The following is a 21,900-nucleotide window of genomic DNA, read 5'->3' as shown; positions in this document are numbered from 1 at the left end:
GATTTAGGGTTTTTTTTTGGTTCATTCTGTCATGATAGTTCTTTCCATTAATTTCTTTCTCATCTAACTTAACGATGGAAAGGTAAGTAATGATTTAGTCACCAAGAAAGTAAAGGTATTAACATGTAATAAAATCTTTTGAAAAAATATATAGTAAAAGTAATATGCCTTGGATGAAAATTAGTAAATACACTGTGTTTTATTAAGAATTTGATTGAAACATTTAGTAAATATTTTATGAAAGTATATTTTATTCTTTGTGGTATTTAGTCACTCCTTGTCTCTTTTTTTAAAAAAAATGAATCTTTATTGTTCAGATTATTACAGTTCTTCCTCTTTTTCCCCTATAGCTCCCCTCCATCTGGTTCCCACCCCACCCCATGCCCTTACCCCTCCACTGTCCTCGTCCGTAGGTGTACAACTTTTGTCCAGTCTCTTCCTGCACCCCCACACTCCCTTCCCCCCTGAGAATTGTCAGTCCACACCCTTTCTATGCCCCAGATTCTATTATATTCACCAGTTTATTCTGTTCATCAGATTTTTTATTCACTTGATTTTTAGATTCACTTGTTGATAGATATTGTATTTGTTGTCACTTTGTTGTTCATAATTTTTATCTTTACCTTTTTCTTTTTCTTCCTCTTCTTAAAGAATACCCTTCAGCATTTCATATAATACTGGTTTGGTGGTGATGAACTCCTTTAGCTTTTTCTTGTCTGTGAAACTCTTTATCTGACCTTCAATTCTAAATGATAGCTTTGCTGGGTAATCTTGGTTGTAGGTTCTTGCTATTCATCACTTTGAATATTTCTTGCCACTCCCTTCTGGCCTGCATAGTTTCTGTTGAGAAATCCGCTGATAGTTGTATGGGTACTCCCTTGTAGGTAACTAGCTGTTTTTCTCTTGCTGCTTTTAAGATTCTCTCTTTGTCTTTTGCCTTTGGCATTTTAATTATGATGTGTCTTGGTGTGGTCCTCTTTGGATTCCTCTTGTTTGGGGTTCTCTGCACTTCCTGGACTTGTAAGTCTATTTCTTTCACCAGATAGGGGAAGTTTTCTGTCATTATTTCTTCAAATAGGTTTTCAATATCTTGCTCTCTCTCTTCTTCTGGCACCCCCATAATTCGGATGTTGGTGCACTTGAAGTTGTCCCAGAGGCTCCTTACACTATCTTCATATTTTTGGATTCTTTTTTCTTTTTGCTTTTCCAGCTGGGTGTTTTCTGCTTCTTCGTATTTCAAATCTTTGACTTGATTCTTGGGATCCTCTAGTCTGCTGTTGTATCTCTGTATATTATTCTTTATTTTAGTCAGTGTATGCTTAATTTCTAATTGGTCCTTTTTCATATCCTTGAGGGTCCCACTAAATTTCTCGGAGGTTTCTAGAAGATTCTTGAGTAACCTTATAACTGTGGTTTTGAACTCTATATCCAGTAGTTTGCTTTCCTCCATTTCTTTAGTTTGTGACATGTTTTTTTGTCTCCCCATTTTGGCTGCTTCCTGGTGTTGATAGAGTGGCTTTGTGTGCTAGGTGTCCTATAGGGCCCAGTGGCTCAGCCTCCCTAATTACCTGAGGTGGACACTCTTGGTGCACCCCTTTGTGGGCTGTGTGCAGTCTTGTTGTAGTTAAGCCTTGATTGCTGTTGGTATCACTGGGAGGAATTGACCATCAGGGCAATTGGCTGTGGGGACCAGCTGTGTCTACAATGGGAGAACTGCTGTGCTGGAGACACCCTTATGGGGCAGGACTTACTTCAGTGGGGCTTTGGTGCTCGCTCACTGAGTCTGCCCCTTGAGTGTGTCTCTTATGGATGTGAAGAGTTGTAATCTGGTATGGTCTCACTCTGACCCCTGGGTACACTAGCTCTTGGATCTCCAAGGAGGTGCAAAGTCAGCCACTGCCTGAGGCTGCCCAGCAGGAGCTACAGAGACATCTGCAGATTCCTCCTCTTTGTTTGGGGTTTGGAGGTGCCCAGATGAGGCCTAGTTGTGTAGCATTGCAGGCTGCTATCAAGCCTTAGGCCTTCTTTTGGTAGCTCTGGGGCTCTCTGACCCAGCTGCAGTTTGTTAGGTTTTAGGCGGTGAAAGCACAGACCATTCATATGCAAAGGCTGCTGCACACAGCTTGGGTTGGGTTGTAAATTGGGTGGGGCGGGGTCTCAGGGAATCACCAGGGCAGAGCAAACAGCAGTGGCTGCCAGTCAGCCCTGCACCGGAGAGGTCCCCAAGTCTCTGCAGCCCTGTGCAGGAACAATGATCACTGCAGGTTCCTCTGAGAGAAAGCCGCCCTCATGTTCCTGCCCGATGCCAGACAGTCCAGTTTCTCCCCATATGAGTCTGGGTCCCCAAAGTCTCACCCGGAACTGGAGTTCAGAGCAATCGGGAGCTTGTATCTCCCTCCGGATTGAAAAAGACAACAGCGTACCCAGTTGCCAGCCCGTTTCCGCACACGCCTCCATACCTCCGCACTTCCACACATCTGCACCTCCTACCAGCTTCAATGCGCTTTTCTCTTTCCTTCTTGTTGTAGAACTTCCACTCAGCCAGCCTTCCGTGGTTCTGGATGATACCGTTTTGTCTTTTAGTTGTAGTTTTGATGTGGTTGTGCGCGGCAGCAAGTACAGGTATGTACCTATGCCGCCATCTTGGTTCCTCCACTCCTTGTCTCATTAACAATTCTAATTAGGAGGGGGAAGGCCTTCACATATTTTTGAATTATGTTGATCTTTCTTCGTACTGTATTGTAATGATGTCACAGTCTTTCCATAAGGATATGAAAAGAATAAAAGTCCTATTAACATGCAGATTCAAAAAACGAGTTGCTTCATAGCAAAGGTCTTCCTTCCTTCCTTCCTTCCTTCCTTCCTTCCTTCCTTCCTTCCTTCCTTCCTTTTCTTTTCTTTTCTTTTCTTTTCTTTCTCTTTCTTTCTTTTCTTTCTCTTTCTTTCTTTTCTTTCTCTTTGTTTTTTCCTGGTTAATCCTCACCCAAGGATATTTTTTCCATTGCTTTTCAGAGAGAGTGGAAAGAAAGGAGGGAGGGGAACAGAGAGAGAGAGAAACATTGATGTGAGAGAGACACATCAACCCGTTGCCTCCTGTACAAACCCTGACCAAGGGCAGGGAGCAACCTGCAATTGAGGTATGTGCCCTTGACCAGGAATCGAACCCGTGACCCTTCAGTGCGTGGGCCAATGCTCTAACTACTTGGCAACACTGGTCAGGTACATAGGTTTTTCTTTATAGTTAGACTTCAGTCCTTCTTTCTCTGAAGTTTAATTTAATATGAAAAACTACTTGTAGGAGGCACTCCTCATGTGAATAAGTGTGAGACCTTCATGGTCTTAAACTCTGTGCATGTGATCTACCACTTACCTACCAATAAGGAGGAAATAAGCTGTGGCTTATGTGTGTGTGTATGTATTTGTGTTTTATTAGGAATTTTATTGAAACAGTAAATATTTTATGAAAGTATATTTTTTTCTTTGTAGTATTTGGTCACTCCTTGTCTCTTATTAACAATTTCAGATGGTTCATTGTAATTTTGTTTCTTTTAGATGAGACTAAAAGATTTGTCATTAGACACACTTCTGTTTCCTATTTAACAAGCCCTCCATTCATCTGCTCATGCTCAAGTAATCTATATTATAATATTTTTACCTTAGAGAAAACTCAGTGTTCAAGGAATGGCTTTGGTATTATAAGAGTATTATGCATTCTTTACTCAATAAAAATTGTATCAATAAAATACCATTATGTTACATTTATTAAGAATCTTCTTATATACAATAAAATGGTGTCAGTAAAACACCATTATGTTTCTTCTTCTGTTATAATTATTTGCATTTAGATTTGAATCCTTAGTTTTCAATCTGTTTTCTAAATGGCACCATTTTAAATGTTTTGTGAGAATATTGACATTTCCTGTTGGATTTGAGAAAAGAAGATCTTTCAGGAAGAATTACCCTATGAGCAGGTGATTTACAGTAGTGTTTTCTCTTGGCTAACCTCTGTTAAAATCCAAATATATGTAGTTACTCTTTTTGTAAGTTGAATTAGAATTAGTTATCTATTACAAGCTACTTGTGAGGTGTGTGAAGTGCTTCAGACAGGACAGGGCACATAGGTGAGCACTAGGAGTTTTGCCATTATTATTATCTTGATGTTAAACGTGGGAAAATGGAAATAAAGTGATTCTTAATTTTACATTGAAATTCCATATTGTCAGTGGTCATAAAAAAATTACTGTTTACTCCACAGCTCTCTACAAAAGATTTTCTATCTTTATATTTAATTTGCATGTATGCCGTATTTTGTTTTTCCACATTTCCTCTGTTTGGAGTTTCTCAGTAGGTTTTTTTTAACATGTCATACTTAAGGATCTCTTCATTTCCTTAAAATTCTGCATCCTTCTGTTAGTCAAATAATTTAGAAAGCACTTAGATTTTATACATCTAAATGGTCCTCAATTTAAAAAGCAAAGGATTGTTTTCTCCAGGAGCAAGCTGTAGTTGTCTATTTAACAGTGAAGAACATTGCAGTAAATTTGCTTTTAAAACTTTCCCTCTTTTTATCCCATTTCTCCCTCCCAAGAGTGAATAGTGTTAGACAAAATTGAGATGAGTTTCCATTAGAGTTTTTAAAGGAATGTTTTATTATAAAGGAATTGGATATTTATTACATTTTAAAATACAAGTAAATGGAAAGAAAACCAGTAAAAGACAATTAGTTTTGTATTTGTGGCAGATTGTTCTTTTCTTTTTCCTCCTCTATTTTACTATTGATTTAGATGGAGAGTATGTCAGCTTTTACAATTAATAGCTATGGCATTTTATTCCTATAGTGGTTTTTTTTTCTGAGATCCATTCATTTAAGAAATATTTATTAAGAATCTTCTTATATACAGATGCTCTTCTAGGGACTTTGATTCATTAAGACAGAACACCCCCACACCATCTTAACATCCCTACTTCCTCCTAATCGACTGCACTCCTGATTCAGGAGCTTCCAATAAGTTGGCCTAATAGATAGGATGTGGTTTGTGAGAGGAATAGAGCTAAGATGACTCCAGGGTCCAGTTGGCCTGCACTATTGGACTTATATGGTTGCCTTTAACTAAGGTGGGAGAAACTGTACATAGAGTAGGTTTGAAAGGAAGATCAGGAGTTAAGTTTGGACATGATCAATTTAAGATGTCTGACAGACATCTAAATGAAAATATTGAGCAGGCAGGTCTGAAATAATAGAGAATATGTATACATGTATGTTGGTCTCTGACTCTGGTTCCTGGCACAGAGCTCCTAAAACTTTCATGAATTCCTAAGTAGTAAGAGCACTAAGAGCATCTCTTGCTCTAATGTTTTGTCTTTGACTCCAGTTCCTGACACAGAGCTCCTAAATACTTGGAATTTCCTGGGTAAAAAGAGTGTCTTTTGTTCTAATGGGGCCACTCTTGCTGGGCCTGGAGAGCTTGAGGATGCGCGCTGGTCATTAGAAAGACCGAGCCATAATTACAGCTTGGAACTTTCCACCTAACCTCCGTCCTCTGGGGGGTGGAGAGGGGCTGGAGGCTGAGTTAATGTCAGTCATTCCTGCTGGTGAAGCCTCCGTAAAAATCCCAAGTGCAGGGTTTGGGGTGCTTTCAGGTTGGTGAACATATCCACGTACCAGGAGGGTGCTGCACCCCAACTCCAGGGGAACCAAAGCTAGAGACTCTTCTAGCCCTGGCCTTATTGTATTTCTTCATTGGCTGTCATATGTATAAACAAAAGTGTTTTCCTGAGCCCTTTGAGCTGTTCTAGCTAATGATCAAATTCAAGGAGGAAGGTCCAGGGAACCTCCAATTTGTAGCCAAGTTGGAACCAAAGTTGTAGGTAACCTGGGGACCTACTTCTGGTAGTTGGCATCTGAAGTGGGTGGCAGTCTTGTGGGACTGAGCCCTTACTGGTAACCTGTGGGGTCTGCTCTAACTCCTGTTAGTATCAGGACTGAATTGAATTCAGAGAGGAAGGGGGAGGGAAAGAGAGAGAGAGAAACATCAATGATGAGAGATAATCATTGGTCAGCTGGCTCCTGCATGCCCCCTACTGGGGATCGAGCCCACAACCCGGACATGTGCCCTTGACCGGAATCAAACCTCGGACCTTTCAGTCCGCATGCCGACACTTTATCTACTGAGCCAAACCAGCAAGGGCACTCCTACTATCTTTAGCCTTCTCTCAACTTCTAGCTTTTCCTGAGGCAGTTTGATACTGTTAGTTCAACTCTTACTAGATACTGCTTTGCTGTACATCTGTTTTGTTTCAAGACTTCTGATTTAGAATTTATTATGTGCTTTATAAAACTATCATCTTTCATGATTCTAAAAAGTACTTTTTAACATTTTAACACTTCTGAAATTAAGAAGTGCCTTATAATTGACTTTCTTAGAATTACATTTACAGTTGAATTGGTAGCATTTTTTAAATATACTTAGTAGAGTCAGTGGAATTGATATAATAGATGAAACTATATATGGAGGGTAAGCAAATGCAAATACAAAGTTTATTTCTTACTACTCTTCTCTCTCCCATTCTTACCCAGAGGGTCTCTATTCTTAATTCTTTTGTTCTTGAGTCAGAATTCTTTCACAGGTATTTTGCTGTGTGAGGTATGTGAGTGGTACATTTTGTGAGTATCCATGCATCATTTCTTTCCCTGCCAGGTGCCAGGTATAGTGTTTGACTACTGGCTTTCTCTCAATAGTCTGTTATCTGCTATCACATCCTCCAAGTCTCTTATCTTCTCTGTCATGATTTCTGTTTTGCTGCTTTGAGCCATTTTTTCAATTTGATCTTACAGACCACAAATTTGGATCTTTGCCACGATCCATTCTTTCCTTCAGTTAATCTACTGTGTGGTTTATTAGGAAAATTGTGTTTTTGATCCATGAAGACTTCTCTCTGCTGTAGTTAAATCTCCCTAAGTTCCCTTGTTACTTTCCTGTCCCATGTTGACCTCTCTGTCTTCAAGCAGCTCTGTTTGGTTGTGGGTTTGCTCCCTTTGTCCTGAATGGTCACTGTCGTTTTGGATGTGCAGCATCCTTATATGTTGTCATAGTTTCCTTGTTAGCTTATTAGTTCTGGTCTTGGTATCTAGTGATTCAGGGAGACAAGCCCCTCACCCAAGGGTCATCTGATCTCCGCACACCAGGTTTTTTCTAGAACCACTAATTTCAAGTTCTTTATTTCAGGGTTCCAAGAAGCTGGTCTTGAGGCACTTGACCAGCTCCGAGAAAAATGAAACCCCCACACACCCCAGTTTCCTCCTCTACACCCCACAGCCCACGCCTTCAATTCCGTGTAGCTGTCTGCAGGCTCCAGGCCTGTGTCTGCTACAGCAGACAGATTGAAAATCATGGTGGAGGTAAAGGGGGATGAGTTCGTGGCATCATCTTCCCAGGATCACTTTCAGGCCTGGGTCTGTCTTTTTTATTCCCTAGTGGTTGTGGATGTTGCCTAGACTTACCAACAGTGGGGCGAAAGCTTTGGGCATGGAAGGTGGATGATCTGCGGGATAAATGATAAGTTTTCAACTCCTTGCTGCTTTCCCTGCCAGGTCAGCTGTACTTCCCTGCCTGCAGTTAACTGATTTGCAGTTCCTCCCTCTCCCATGGTCAGGCTTGGCCTTATGCCTTGTGTTGGCAAGTTGGGTGTATGCAGCTTAGGAGCTGTGAAAAGTTTCCATCAGTCCTCTTGCCCCTGCCTTTTGTGCTGGGAATGGCATGTCTCAGATAAGGTCTGTTCTCTTCTGGGAAAGAGAAGGCACCGGAGCACCAGCCACGGCCTGAGGGCACCATGCCGACCTGTGGCTGATGTCCTGTGAGTGGGAAAATAAGTTTGTTCCCACCACTGGGCTCAGGGTTGCCAGGGTAGTGCAGCCAAGTTGACTGATGAAATCTGGCTTGATTTCTTGTTCCTTCTTTTATTAGTGAACGTTTTCCCCATTGCATTGCTTTTTAAAATCTGTATCAGACCCTAAAGTTGATTTCCTTTCTCTTCTAACTGACTGATAGGCACAAACTACTATTGTTATTAGTCAAACACTAATTAGCTGTGGTAGAGTGTTCACAAATTATATAACAAGACCCAACCTATGTAACAGAACTGAGGGAAAGGTGGCAATTTATTACATTCATCATCTAATGCCCTAAACTGTACCCAAAATTACTCTTCTGAAAGCACGACTTCTATTTAATTGTACAAAGTAAACTACTTACAGTTCTCAACACCTGGGCTTTAATGCTATTTTTTATGATCATAATTGAATAAGAGTTCATTGGAGAAGCATTTACAGAGTAGCTTTCCAAAGCCTCTGTTTCCTGGAAAACACACACATTTATCTGACTTGTTGACTTGACTGACTAGCAAACATAGAAATGGGATCTGTATTTGTGTTTTATCTCTTTTCTATATAGTTGATATTCACTTTTTTTCTTATTACACTCTCAGAACATTGTTCTGACAAGTATTTATAAATCAATAGTTGATGAGTGGAAAGAGTATTCACTGGACTATAAGCCAGAAGACCTGGGCTCTTCCCTAATTCTCCCACCAGCCTTCTCTTCTTCCTGACCTTCTCTTTTTTTATTCCTTTGCCTTTCCTTCCCTCATTTATGTCAGCGGTTCTCAACCTGTAGGTCTCGACCCCTTTGGCGGTCGAACGACCCTTTCACAGGGGTCGCCTAAGACCATCCTGCATATCAGATATTTACATTATGATTCATAACAGTAGCAACATTACAGTTATGAAGTAGCAATGAAAATAATTTTATGGTTGGGTCGCAACATGAGGAACTGTATTTAAAGGGCCAGAAGGTTGAGAACCACTGATAAATAGCTACTGAGCACTCTACTGTGCTAAGCACTGTGATGTAGTGATATGGAAGCCAAACGCCGCTACCTTCCTGCCCTCATCGAACTCACTGTCTTCTCTTTTGCCCCGGCTCTTCTTCCTTCTGATCATGCTATAAATTGGTCGGTGCCTTTACTGCTCAGCCTTCTCATCGTTTGTCTGCCACTGGGTTATTGTGGGGAGGTTGGGGGTGGTACTGAGAGAAAGGTAAGTAGGTGTGAGGGAGAGAGGAAACAGGTGAGCTACCCAGATGGCCTAACCACTGTACAAACCTATTTTTATTTCTCATGATTCTTTTCAAGTTGTAATTTTGCAAATATTCTCAAAGGATGCATCTATACAAATGATTTGAATATTAGGTGATATGTTTATTGCTCCTGGCTAGTCTTGTAAATTTTATGGATTTATTTTATTTTTTAGAGTTTGGGAAACCATCAATTAGAATATCTTTGTTACTAAAAAACCAGTTGCTTCAGAAATGGGAAAAACCTGGAAATAAGCATGTGCCTTAGTTTATAAGAGCAATTGGGACACAAATAAGTTACATAATCTACTTTCTATTGTAGGGCTTCTTGAGAGGTTGGTCACTCATTTTTCCTCGCCCCCCTTTTTTGCTTTCTGAGTAAAGAGCTGCAGTGCTGGCTGGAAGGGAAGGAAGGTGTTGTAGATGGAAAGACAACTGAACTATACATGCTAATGTCTTCCTCAGCTGCAGACGAAAATCTGAAGAACAACCTGATTATATTTATAAGGGATTAAAGTTTGCATGCAGATTCCAACTGAAAACATCTGTTTCCTGACCCGGTGCCAGAGTTCTAACATCTTGCAGGAATCCTGGTTTTGATGTTTCTGAGTTTCAGGCACCTCCCTCTATTACTCTGTGGCTGTTTGTTTAGATGGCTTAAAGCAACACTGCTTAACGTTTTGGAAATAACTCTGAAGGACTGAAAATGAACTTCTTCATTTTCTTCTTATACACAAAAGGAAAATTTCAGATTTCATTAGCAAGAATCATCCCAATTGCTTGAGTAGTTATTGTAAGAATTTCGAGGCGACTCACAGTTCATTAAAGAAGCCAAGGAACGAACCATCAGTCGTTCTCTGTGTCTATGAATCTGTTTCTATTTTATTTGTTTATTTTGTTCTTTTAGTAAACTGGAATTGAAAGATAATATTTTAAAAAGAATCCAATGAAAATAAATGGATCACTGAAGGGGCCAGTGTATATGTGTATGTATCTATATGAGTGTATCTATATATATCAAAGCCTAAGCGACTGTTCGACTGGTAATTATGATGCGCACTAACCACCAGGGGGCAGCCACTCAACCCACAGGCATGGAAACATGGCACAGACTGATGAATCTCAGAGGGAAGGGGGCAGCGGGAAGGGCAGGAAGAGATTAACCAAAGATCTTATATGCATACTAGAGGCCCGGTGCACAGATTCGTGCACCAGTGGGGTCCCTTGGCCTGGCTTGCACCCTCTTGCAATCCGGGATCCCTCAGGGGATGTAGGACTGCCGGTTTTGGCCCGATCCCCGCAGGCCAGGTCGAGGAACCTCACTGCTGCATGAATCCGTGCACTAGGCCTCTAAGTATTTATATAAAGATAGGAATTTTTTTCAGACTCATAGCTACAGAGAACATTTTTACTGTTGCCAGATGAATCAATGGTTGGTGAGACTGGGTGAAAACGGTGAAGGAATTAAGAAGTACAAATTGGTTGTTACAGAACAGTCATGGAGATGTAAAGTACACCATAGGGAACATAGTCAAGAATATTGTTGTAAGTATGCATGATGTCAGATCGGTAGTAGATTTATCGGGATGATCACGTAGTTATATAATGGCTAATCACTGGGTTGTACACCTGAAACTAATATTGTATGTCAACTGTAATTGGAAAAAAAAAAAAAGATAGGGGTGTGTTTTTTTTTTTTGGTTTTTTTTTTCACCTTTCCTGAAGTAAATGGAAAACTTTTAAAAGTATTTCAAATTTTGGCCCTGGCCAGGTAGCTCAGGTGGTTAAAGTGTCACCCTGATACACCATGGTTGCAGGTTTGAGCTCCCTACACCTCCCCCTGTCAGGACACATATAAGAATCAACCAATAAATGCATAAATAAGTGGAATACCAAATCCATATCTCTCTCCCTCCTTTCCTCTCTCTCTAAAATCAATAAATAAAAAATTTAAAATATATATTTCTAATTTTATTTCTTAAGAATCTCAACTACCAAAAATAGTTGTGTGGGTGTTTTTTGGGGTTTTTTTTTTAGGGCCCCAATTGTATGTACTTGTAGCTCATTTTTACATTCTGCTAAGTCAGGCCTAGGTTGATAATTCTTGATAACATAATTCCACTGCATAAGTAATGTTTACAGATCTGTGGAAACAGGACTAATGCAAACATTTTCTAGGAGTCAGGTAACATTGAATGGTGTGTGAGGATCACTCACTTGACATATGAAAGCCAGTGTGACTTTCTGATCTTCAATTTTATTGAATGCTCTGATATTCCTAAATGTTAACACTGGGCATTTCTAAGGATAATTATGCTAATGAAGGGTTAATATTGGACCTTAGCCTTCCATGTTATTAGGTATGTTCAGAAATTATGTATTTATAATCGTTGTGCTATATCTAGAATCTCTTATTTATTATAAATGATCAATTAAACAAAGAAATATTTTATGAGGAAAAATTGGAAATAAGGCATCAAGGGCTAGTTAAATATTATGAAATGCCATGCAGTGGTCAGAAATGACAGATCTATATTAATCAACATGGAAATATCTCCAAGACGTTATTTAGGGGGGAAAATTAAATTTTGGAACTGTATGTATATTAACTCATGCCTAATTTTTTAAAAAGCTAAAACTAAATAAATTGAGATAAATGAGAATATATATCCCAAACTATTAAGATCAATTAACTTTGGTTAACTGGAGGTAGGGAGCTCACTTTGACCTTTACTTCCAGGCTTCTATATATGAATTTTAATGTGAATGTAGTCATGTTTTACTTGTACACTTATTTTTTTATTAAGAAAAAATAAGAATATAAACAAGGTAAGCAATAGTATAACACACCCCAGAGTACCCACCACTAAGCTTCAGCTGTTATCAATATCAATATTCTGCCATTTTATCATCTATATCTCTACTCACTCTTCACCTTGAATACTATTGTATTTTTCATAATTATATTTGTAGATAAAATTTGTATACACTGAATCACAAATCATAGATGTACCCTTTTGAAGAATGAATATGGTCATGTAATCTATATCCCATTATGATATTGAATATTTCCATATCCCTAGAATGTGCTATATGGTGTCTTATCCCAGTCTACCTGCCCACTCTTAGAACTTTATAGAAATGGAATCTGTACAATATAGACTCTTTTTGTGTCTGACTTTTTTTGCTCTACATAATGTGTGTGAGAATCGTCAATGGTATAGCAGGTATCAGCAGTTCTTTTCAGTTTATTCCTATTATTCCACTGTGTGAATATGCCACCGCTTGTATAGCCTTCTCGTGTTGATGGACACTAACTATTGTGATTAAAGCTGCTGTGGCATTCATGCTCAAGTCTTATCGTTGACATATATTGTCATTGCTTTTGAATGCATATGTGGGGTGGAATTACTGGATCAAATAAAGACTTAGCAAACCCCTTTGAAAGTAATCATAAATTCCTATCAGCAAAATATGAGAGTTGTGGTTGCTCCACAGGCTTATTGTTATTTGGTTTTGTCAGACTTGTTCATTTCAGCCTTCTTAGTGGTGGTATAATGGCACCTCAATATGTGTTTTAAAAAAAAATTGAAATTATGGTAAAATGGATATAACATAAAGTTTGCCATTTTAATCACTTTACGTGTAATCAGTATCAGTGACAATGTAGGGCAACCATCACTACTCCTGAACTATTTCATCACCCCAAACAGAAAGTCTGCACTCATTCAGCAATACTCCTTCCTCCCCTCTCCCTGAGCCCCAAGGAGCTTTCCATCTGGTTTCTCTTCCTCTGAGTTTGCCTAGTTTAGCTATTTCATATAAGTGCAATCATAAAATATTTGTCCTTTTCTCTCTGGTTTAATGTTTTCAGGGTTCATCCATATTGTAGCATATATCAGAGTTTCATTGCTTTTTATGGCTGAGTCATAGTCCATTGTATGGATATACCACATTTTTGTTTATCCATTAACTTGTTGATGGGCACTGGGGTTGTTTGGTTATGGTGAATAATGATGCAGTGAAGATTTGTGTACAAGTATCTGTTTGTCCCTGTGTTTAATTATTTTGGCTGTATAACAAGGAGTGGAATAGCTAGGTCGTATGGTTATTCCATGTTTAACTTTTTGAAGAACCACACTGTTTTCTCAGTGTGTTTTAACTCACATTTCCCTGATGGCTAGTGACGTTGAATATCTTTTCATGGGTTTATATTAGTGATTTGTCTATCTTTTTTTATGAAATGTTTGTTCAGTCTTTTATGCATTTAAAAAGTGAGTTATTAGTTTTTCTTTCTTTTTATTATTAAGTTTCTAACATTCTTTATATTTTTTTAATAGAAATTCTTTGTCAGATGAGTTTTGCAAATATTTACTTTCAGTCTGTAGCTTGCTTTTTTACTAAGAGTATATTTTTTAAAATTAAAAAATACTTTTAAATGGTGCTAAAATACACATAACACCATCTTAACCATTTTTAAGTGTACAATTCAGTTGCTTTAAGCGTTTTTACATTGTTGTGCAACCAGTCTCCCAAACTCTTTTCATTGTGCAAAACTGAAACTATCCATTAAACAGTAACTCCACATTCCCCTCTTCTCCCAGTCCCTGTTCTACATTGTTTCTGTGAATTTGATTACTCTAGATCCCTCACATAAGTATAATCATACAGTATTTGTCTTTTTGTGACTAACCTTTTCACTTACCATAATGTATTCAAGGTTCATCCATTCTGTAGAGTGTCAGAATTTCCTTCTTTTTAAAACTGAATAATATTCCATTGTACATATATACCACATTTTGTGTATCCATTCATCCATCAGGGGATACTTGGTTACTTCCACCTTTGGGCTATTGTAAATAATGCTACTATGAGTCATATGGTAATTCTGGTTTTAATTTTTTGAGGAACTTCCATGCTGTTTTCCAAGTGGCCACACCATTTTACATTCCCACCAATTTCTTCACATTCCCACCAATACTTGTTATTTTCTGTTTTGTTTTGTTTTTTTTTTGTTTTTTTTTGATGTTAGTTTCCTAATGGGTGATATCTCATTGTGGTTTTGAGTTGTATTTCCCTAATGATTAGTAATTTTGAGTATCTTTTCATATGCTTGCTGGCTATTTGTATATCTTTTTTGGAGAAATGTCTATTCAGATTCTTTGCCCATTTAAAAATTTAGGTTGTTTGTTTCCTTTGTTGTTGAGTTGTAGGAATTCTTATATAGTCTGAATACTAACCCCTTATTTGATATGTGATTTGCAAATATTTTCTTCCATGTTAATCTGTTTGATTATGTTTTTTTTTAAATATATTTTATTGATTTTTTACAGAGAGGAGGGGAGAGGGACAGAGAGCCAGAAACATCAATGAGAGAGAAACATCGATCAGCTGCCTCTTGCACGCCCCCTACTGGGGATGTACCCGCATCCAAGGCACATGCCCCTGACCGGAATCGAACCTGGGACCCTTGAGTCCGCAGGCCGATGCTCTATCCACTGAGCCAAACCGGTTAGGGCTGATTATGTTTTTTGATACACAGAATTTGTAAGTTTTGATGTCATCCCGTTTTTCTAGTTTTCCTTTTGTTGCCTGTGTATTGGTACATATCCAAGAAATCATTGCCAAACCCAGTATCATGAAGATCTTCCTCTGAGTTTTGTTGTTTCAGGTCTTAATTAGATCTTTGATCCATTTTGAGCTAATATTTGTATATGGTGTAAGGTAAGGGTCCAACCTCATTCTTTTCACTTGAATGTCTATTTCGCCCAGCACCATTGTTCTTTCCCCATTGAATAGCTTTGGCACTCTTGTCAAACATCATTTGATCATATATGCTCTAGTGTCCATTTTTTCTTTCTTTGGAAAGGGCTTTAGGAATTTTAGTATGTTTTGGAAACCTGAAAAATAATTCACTTTCAATGTTTCCTACTTTTAGGTTAATCTCCTTTGCTATGTATACATTATTTTCTATGTGGACAGTGCACATAAGTGGATTATAGTTGTTACATTTTGAAATGTATATTTAAAGTTATTGTTTTCTTGGTATGTGATATGCTAGCAGACCAGATTTGAATAGTTCTCACTTAAAAAAAAGTAATAACAAGTCATGTTGGGATAAAAGATTTTTAAGTCTTCCAGTTCATTTGTCCTTGGTTGCCACTGGGGTTGAAGGGAAAAGGCACAGAGCATTTTAAGAGGAGAAATGGCTTTGTTGCTGTGTGACACTAGAATGGAAAATCCTCAGTCAAGCACAGAAATTTGGACATTGTCCTTCAACAAAAAGGAGACTCCCTGTGGGATCCCTTGAAATTTGGAATGGGCCAGTCCGTGGGCCCACCCAGTATCCATGCTGTTCCTCAACCCCCTTCTGATTTGAGGTCGTAGCGGTTAATGTGGAATTTTTTGTCTTATAGCTGGAGAATTTGGGGGTTATTTTGAAAGTATGATAGCTTTCACAGTTTTTAAAATGTACTCTCTTGTTCCTTAGGCTTCCTTGATCACTCATAGTATGTTCATTGCAGCTTCCAGTCAAGTCCTATTTATTTGTTTATTATCTTTTAAATCCTCACCCAAGAGCATGTTCATTGATTTGAGAGAGAGAGAGAGAGAGAGAGAGAGAGAGAGAGAGAGAGAGAGAGGAAAGGGGAGGGTGGCAGAGAGAGGGAGAGAGAAACATTGACTATCCACCTCCCACATGCTCCTTGACCGGGAATCAAACCCACAACCCTTTGGTGTATGGGATGATGCGCCAACAAACTGAGCCACCTGGCCAGGGCAAATCTCATTTATTTATTTATTTATTTATTTATTTATTTATTTATTTATTTAATGTATATTGGTGTTTTAATTTGACCTTCCCAGTGACAAACAGAATTTTAGGGCTAAATGATACCTTAGAAGTCTTATCTTCATATCCCTCTGGTTATATTATCAACCACATCATTATTTGTTAAAAAACTTATAAGGTTACAGCATTTATTTTAAGGTCACAGCTTTATAATGATTTAATGGCTTCACGGATGATTTAGTCCAATACTTGGTGATAGGTAAAGTGTGCGCATAATGTCATTTTGTACATTCTTTATTTCTCTAGCAACACCCAGCACCTACTTTTCCTGTTCACCACACCCAGATTTCATTTTATCTTCATTTTATCTACTTCACGTGGACTCCTCGCATGCACTTTTGCATAGAATTGTTGCTCTGTTTGTTACTAGTGGAATCCATGCTCAATTGTAGCTGGTTTTTCCCTTCTATATCTGCCTCTTTGATGGAGCTGGATTTACCGCTGCCCACCTATTAGTGCCCTCGGTCTCAACAACCATATTCAAACAAAACACCTTAAATGGAGGTATTAAAAAGGTCACAACAGTGAGCCATTTTGTAACTTTTGGTGCAATAAAATGGTTAAGTTATATTTGGAATATAAGATCTCTGAGCGCAGCTATGCATTTTCTTCATCTATAAAACACTCTAGAATAACAGCTTACATCTGTTTGGGGTTTTAAATTTTATGTTTTGAAGAAACATCACTGTTATGTAACTCCAAGCAGACCTGGGGAGCTCGCTGGCTTTCTGACAGGCCGTGCGTGTGGGGACTGTGGAAGCTGGACCAGTGTTTGCTCTCACTGTGCAGCCAAGTCTGCTGGCCTCCTTCCCCAGGTGGGAGCACACTTCACTGCTGTTTCTTCATATGCTAAACGACAAGATGCATTCAATGAGATTCTGGCTTGAAGAATATTTGAAAATTTTTCACTTGTTGGGAGTTTATCTTATAAGGGATTTAATGGCTTCAGGGATGATTCTAGTCCAGGGGTGGGCAAACTTTTTGACTCGAGGGCCACAATGGGTTCTTAAACTGGACCGGAGGGCCGGAACAAAAGCATGGATGGAGTGTTTGTGTGAACTAATATAAATTCAAAGTAAACATCATTACATAAAAGGGTACGGTCTTTTTTTTTTTTTTTTTTTAGTTTTATTCATTTCAAACGGGCCGAATCCGGCCCGCGAGCCGTAGTTTGCCCACGGCTGTTCTAGTCCAATACTTGGTGATAGGTAAATGTTTAAATAAGTTACCTGAAATTATTTCACTACCAGAAACCAGAAATAAATGTAATTATTTAAACATATAGGACATTTAATTACTTTAGACTGTCAATCTCATTTTAGAGAATAAAGTTGGGGTGTATTGTCTGCCCACTTTTACAGATACATGCCCAAAGAAATAGTTTGGCCATTTCAAATGTGTGATTTTTTAAATTACTTCTTTAGAATAAAGGAACAATTTAACGAATAGTGTTGAACAGAAGAAAATGGGCAAAATGTTCATCTACAGAATTCAAAATCTAATACAGGGTGGAGCAAATGTAGGTTTAAAGTTGTCATATGGAAAATAATACAACGACTAATAATAATACAAGAATAAGCTGCGTTTTGTGTACTCACAACTGTAAACCTATGTTTGCTCTACCCTCTATTATATATTAAGTACCAACTTAATGGGTTATTTTTATCAAGGGAAGAATATTAGCATGGCCAGTAACAATAAGTTATAAGATCTTTTTCATCTTATAAATGTGAACTATTTACATTCTTGTTAAAATGTGATGATACATTTACATGTGGGAGAAAAGAGTACAAAAAAGAACATTAAAATCATCTGTAATCCCTCTGCCTGTTGTCCTCTTGGTATTTTATTACATATTGTGTACTTAAAAAAATTAGGGTTTTGATAATTAATTTAATTGGGAGTACTTTAGTTTCAGAATGGACAGTGTCAGATGCTTTCATGGTTTTATGACAAAACTAAACTAAATTGCACTCCTATTGTAGCACTTCGCTGTATGGGGTAGGGTGAAGATGACAAACTTCTCTGAGATTCTAGTTTATCAGCTTAAACTAATTTATTGACATTGATTTTTTTTTCTCACTGCCATTTCCTGTCTGAATGGAAGACAGATTTTCTTTCTGTGGCCACTGTCAAGCCCAAGGCCATCATTTGTTCCAGCAGAATAAGAGAGCTTATGTCAGACTCTTAATTTCTGAATAAATATTTTAGAAGTGACTTAATGCCCTTAATTCATGGGCCATTAATTCCTTCAAAATTGTGGTCTCACATACATACACTCACATTGTTAATGTTCGAAGTCCACATTTACTCTTCACTTGCCGGTGACATGGGCCCTGGTCTGCCGGAGCATCCCTGGCACAGGCCCATGGGTCAGCGAGTGGATCTGAAGAGGCTGGTGGGTGGGTCCACTGGAATCCTGGTACTTTTATTTTAGGATATATGGAGTGGGTTCTATTTTTAGAATTTTGGAACGTTTAATTAGAAGCAAATAGATTATACTGAGGATGAATGTACTCTGGACAGATTAATGCAGTTAGATTTTTTAGGTAGAATACTAGACAGGGCTCTGGAGTCAGATTGTCTGGCTTCTTCATTCTAGCTGTGCCTTTAGGAGAGTTACATAGCTTCTTTGGACTTCCGTTGCCTCATCTATAAAACGAGGTTGGTAATAATACCTGTCTTATAGGGTTGTGAGGATTCAGTGAAGTAAAACCTGTGAAGTGCTTATTAGCACAGTGCCTGACACATGAAAAGTGCCTGGTAATTCTAGCTCTTCTTGTTACACAACAAATTGTCACTACCTGTTGCGTAGTGTGGTGGTTATGCCCACCGCTCATGCTCATTCCTGCAGATCACTCTTGTCCTTGCTGCTCTTGTGTGTACATCAGGCATCCAGGAGCCTCCACCCCTCCAGCATCGATAGGCTGCTCCTTCCTTGAGGGTGCAGAACTCCCCCGTCCACGCTGTGCTCCTCTGGTCCCTGCCTCAGCGTACTCCTCCAGTGGCTCTGTCTCCTCTTCCCTCTTCCCTCCCCTCCACCTGCCTTGCCCTCTCTGCCTTTCCTCGCTCATCTCCCTCTGGTCTCCCTCTCCTTTCCTTCTCACTCCCCTCCTCTCTCCCCCCTCTCTCCTCCCCCACTCTTCTCTCTCTCCATCTTCTCTCCTCCTTCCTCCTCTCCCTGTCCCCCTTCTCCTCTCTCTGCCCCTCTCCCCTCTCTGACTTCTCCCCTTCCCCTTCTTTTCGCCCACATTTTTTGGCCTTTCTCTGCTGCCTCCCCACTCGAGCTCTTTCTCCCTCTCTAGCTCTCCCCACTGCTCCCCATCCCTTCCTCTCTTTTAGCCCTAATACTTGGTCTGCTAAGGAGCAGACAGCTCTAGCTCTTAAGCAGAAATGTGCCAGGTCTTTAAAGCCTTTATTACTTGTGATGAGAAATATTCATTTTGTCATTTTAGTAGCCAAGGTTTCTTCATATTGTGCTTCCCTTCCACTCACAAAGGGCACCACAGCATCATCCGACTCACATGGGCTCAGAAAGTTAGTGGGACGCTGAAGGCAGTTACAGTTAACTTGTTTTCTAAACCTGTGTATTGTATATAGTAATGTATACATTTGTTTAATGTTAGCTTTATTATATACACAGTTAAATGAAATAATGTTCTCATTAATAATTATGGGTTTGTATAGTCATGCTAGGCAAAGTCTGAGCTTCTCTGCCTAATTTATTTCTTTTCTTCTCTCTTCAGATTCCCTTCTCATTGGTCCAGTTTCCCTTGTGGGAATCCTTAAAAGTAAGTTTTCCAATCTTCATATAAAATTGCTTTCTAATTATCATAAATACCCAATTGTTTCAGTTTGTAATAGAAGAATATAATATTGATTAGTAGTTTAAAAACTCAAAAAAATTTTAAAATACGTTTTTATTGACTTCAAAGAGGAAGGGAGAGGGAGAGAGAGGTGGAAACATCAATCATGAGAGAGAATCATTGATTGACTGCCTCGTGCACACCCCCCACTGGGGATCAAGCCTGCATCCTGGGCATGTGCCCTGACCAGAATTGATCCCAGGACCCTTTCATCTGCAGGCTGACACTCTATCCACTGAGCAAAACTGGCCAGGGCTCAAAATTTTTAAGAGTTGAAAATATTTTTTACGTGTGGTTTACATGCCAGTTCAGTCTTTTAAACCTGCTCAGTGTCTGTGGTACTGAGAGATCATCCTAACGGCGTAACCTAATCCTCAGGTGTTAAGGGAAACTGTGCTTTACTCTCTTTTGTATTTCTGCTCTACCCATAGACTTTTATTTCACTTCCGTGTGTGTGTGTGTGTGTGTGTGTGTGTGTGTGTGTGTGTGTGTGTAGAAGTTAAGGAATGACGATGAGGGTAAATGAAAAGGGAAAAAAGCAAGGCCCTGATTGTTAGGCCAGCCCCCTCACCCCCATAACTGAGGGTGAGCAGCAGGGGGCGTGCTGCTCTGACTGCCACCTTCCTTCTGCTGTCACCCAATGAGCCTAGGAACCCCCTGAGAAGGAGCCGCGGAAAAAAGGAGACATTTGTAATACTTTAAGAAATAAAAATTATTATTAAAAAAAAAAAAAAAGATAAAAACCTGTTTTCAAATATGCAGAGACGTATTTTTTCATTTTCTGATGCGATGATTTTAAAAATTGTGGGTCATGCTATGAACTGTGTGGGTGTCTGCCAGCCTTTTAAAGACTGTGATAAGAGGGGCGTTAATAACAGAGATCGCCCTATGTGGTAAGGTTGAGTCCTGCTTTGTAAGACTTCGGTGTTGTGTGTGCATGCACACGCATCTCTGTCCTGGCTGCACTGTACCATGTACTTCTCACTGTGGATAATGATCAAAAGACTTTGAAAGCCCTTGTTCAGGTTGATAAATGACCAAGCTATAAACTGGCAAAGTGTCTAGGCAGGCCTTTGGTAACACAGAAAGTAAAGGATTGCTCCCATGGCTGAGGGAGTCAGTAACCACGGTGTGCTCCCGCCGCTTCCCCTGAAGAATAGCAGACTTATCTAGACTAAAAATATTCTGTGGAGTTCATAATGTGAGGACAATAAAATGAGACAAAACATTAATCATGAAAAATAAACTCTGGAATATTATGTATTTAGAAATAGTTCTGATTTTAAGGAGTAGTACAGATTACCTAATACAGGTTTTGGGGTCTCTAATGGTTGTGTTTGGTTTTTACCCTTTTCTTTGGGTGCTTGGTGAAATGGGTCTCTCAGGCGGTTTCCGGGCATGATGTAGCAGCGCTCCCAGGAGAAGGCTGCATTCCATGAGCATACAGCTCCCCTTTTTTGCGTGTGACAAAGGAACAATGGAGCCAGCAGCTGTCCAGAAACAAGACTCGCTTCATTAGTGTCTCAATAACTGGCATTCACCCCTCTCTGCACTCTGACTTCCTATTCCCTGTCTGCGTAGGAATGCTTTGATGCCCAAAGAGGGAAGCATGGGGTTTATTTCTTTTCAGTGTTAAGGACATTTGTAGTATTCTTGTTAGTTAAGAAATATCTAGAATTTTTCAGAGTAATCATAGATAACAATGTTGAGCTTTAACAATTTTCTTTGAGCAAATGTTAAGATGCTATAGTTGTTGTTTTTTAAGTTGGATTTATTGAAGAATAATTTTCAGATAGCAAGATTCAACCTTTATAAGTACATTTTTTTCAATATGTTTTTATTAATTTTTTTTTTGAGAGAGAGAGAGAGGAAGGAAGAGGAATAGAGAGATGAAAACATCCATGAGAGAGAAACATTGATGGGCTGCCCCCTGCACACGCCCTGCACTACGCCCTGTGGGCCTCTCCTCTGTTCTTTTTGGACAGGCCAAACTGGTACTCACCCTAGGGCCTTTGCATTTGTTGTGCCCTCGCCCCCTACTGGGAATCAAGCC

At 39.2% G+C, this 21,900-nt stretch overlaps 1 protein-coding gene across 8 annotated transcripts in view; it reads left to right on the top strand.

Moving 5' to 3' along the window:
• SLC25A26 (solute carrier family 25 member 26) overlaps window positions 1–21,900 on the top strand; it is a 214,697-nt gene that overhangs the window by 157,109 nt on the left and 35,688 nt on the right. For 7 of the 8 annotated variants that reach the window (XM_023754039.1, XM_023754038.1, XM_006089019.3 and 4 more), the window contains one exon: window positions 19,728–19,772. The exons of the other annotated variant lie outside the window; for it this stretch is intronic. In XM_023754039.1, the coding sequence (XP_023609807.1) occupies window positions 19,728–19,772 (45 nt within the window). The remainder of the gene's footprint in view (window positions 1–19,727; window positions 19,773–21,900) is intronic. 8 annotated transcript variants of the gene reach the window in all.

This window comes from Myotis lucifugus, unplaced genomic scaffold, assembly GCF_000147115.1.
Source record: "Myotis lucifugus unplaced genomic scaffold, Myoluc2.0 scaffold_55, whole genome shotgun sequence".
NCBI lineage: Eukaryota > Metazoa > Chordata > Mammalia > Chiroptera > Vespertilionidae > Myotis > Myotis lucifugus.
Note: the sequence above shows the minus strand (reverse complement) of the source record. Positions and strands in the feature narration are given on the sequence as shown.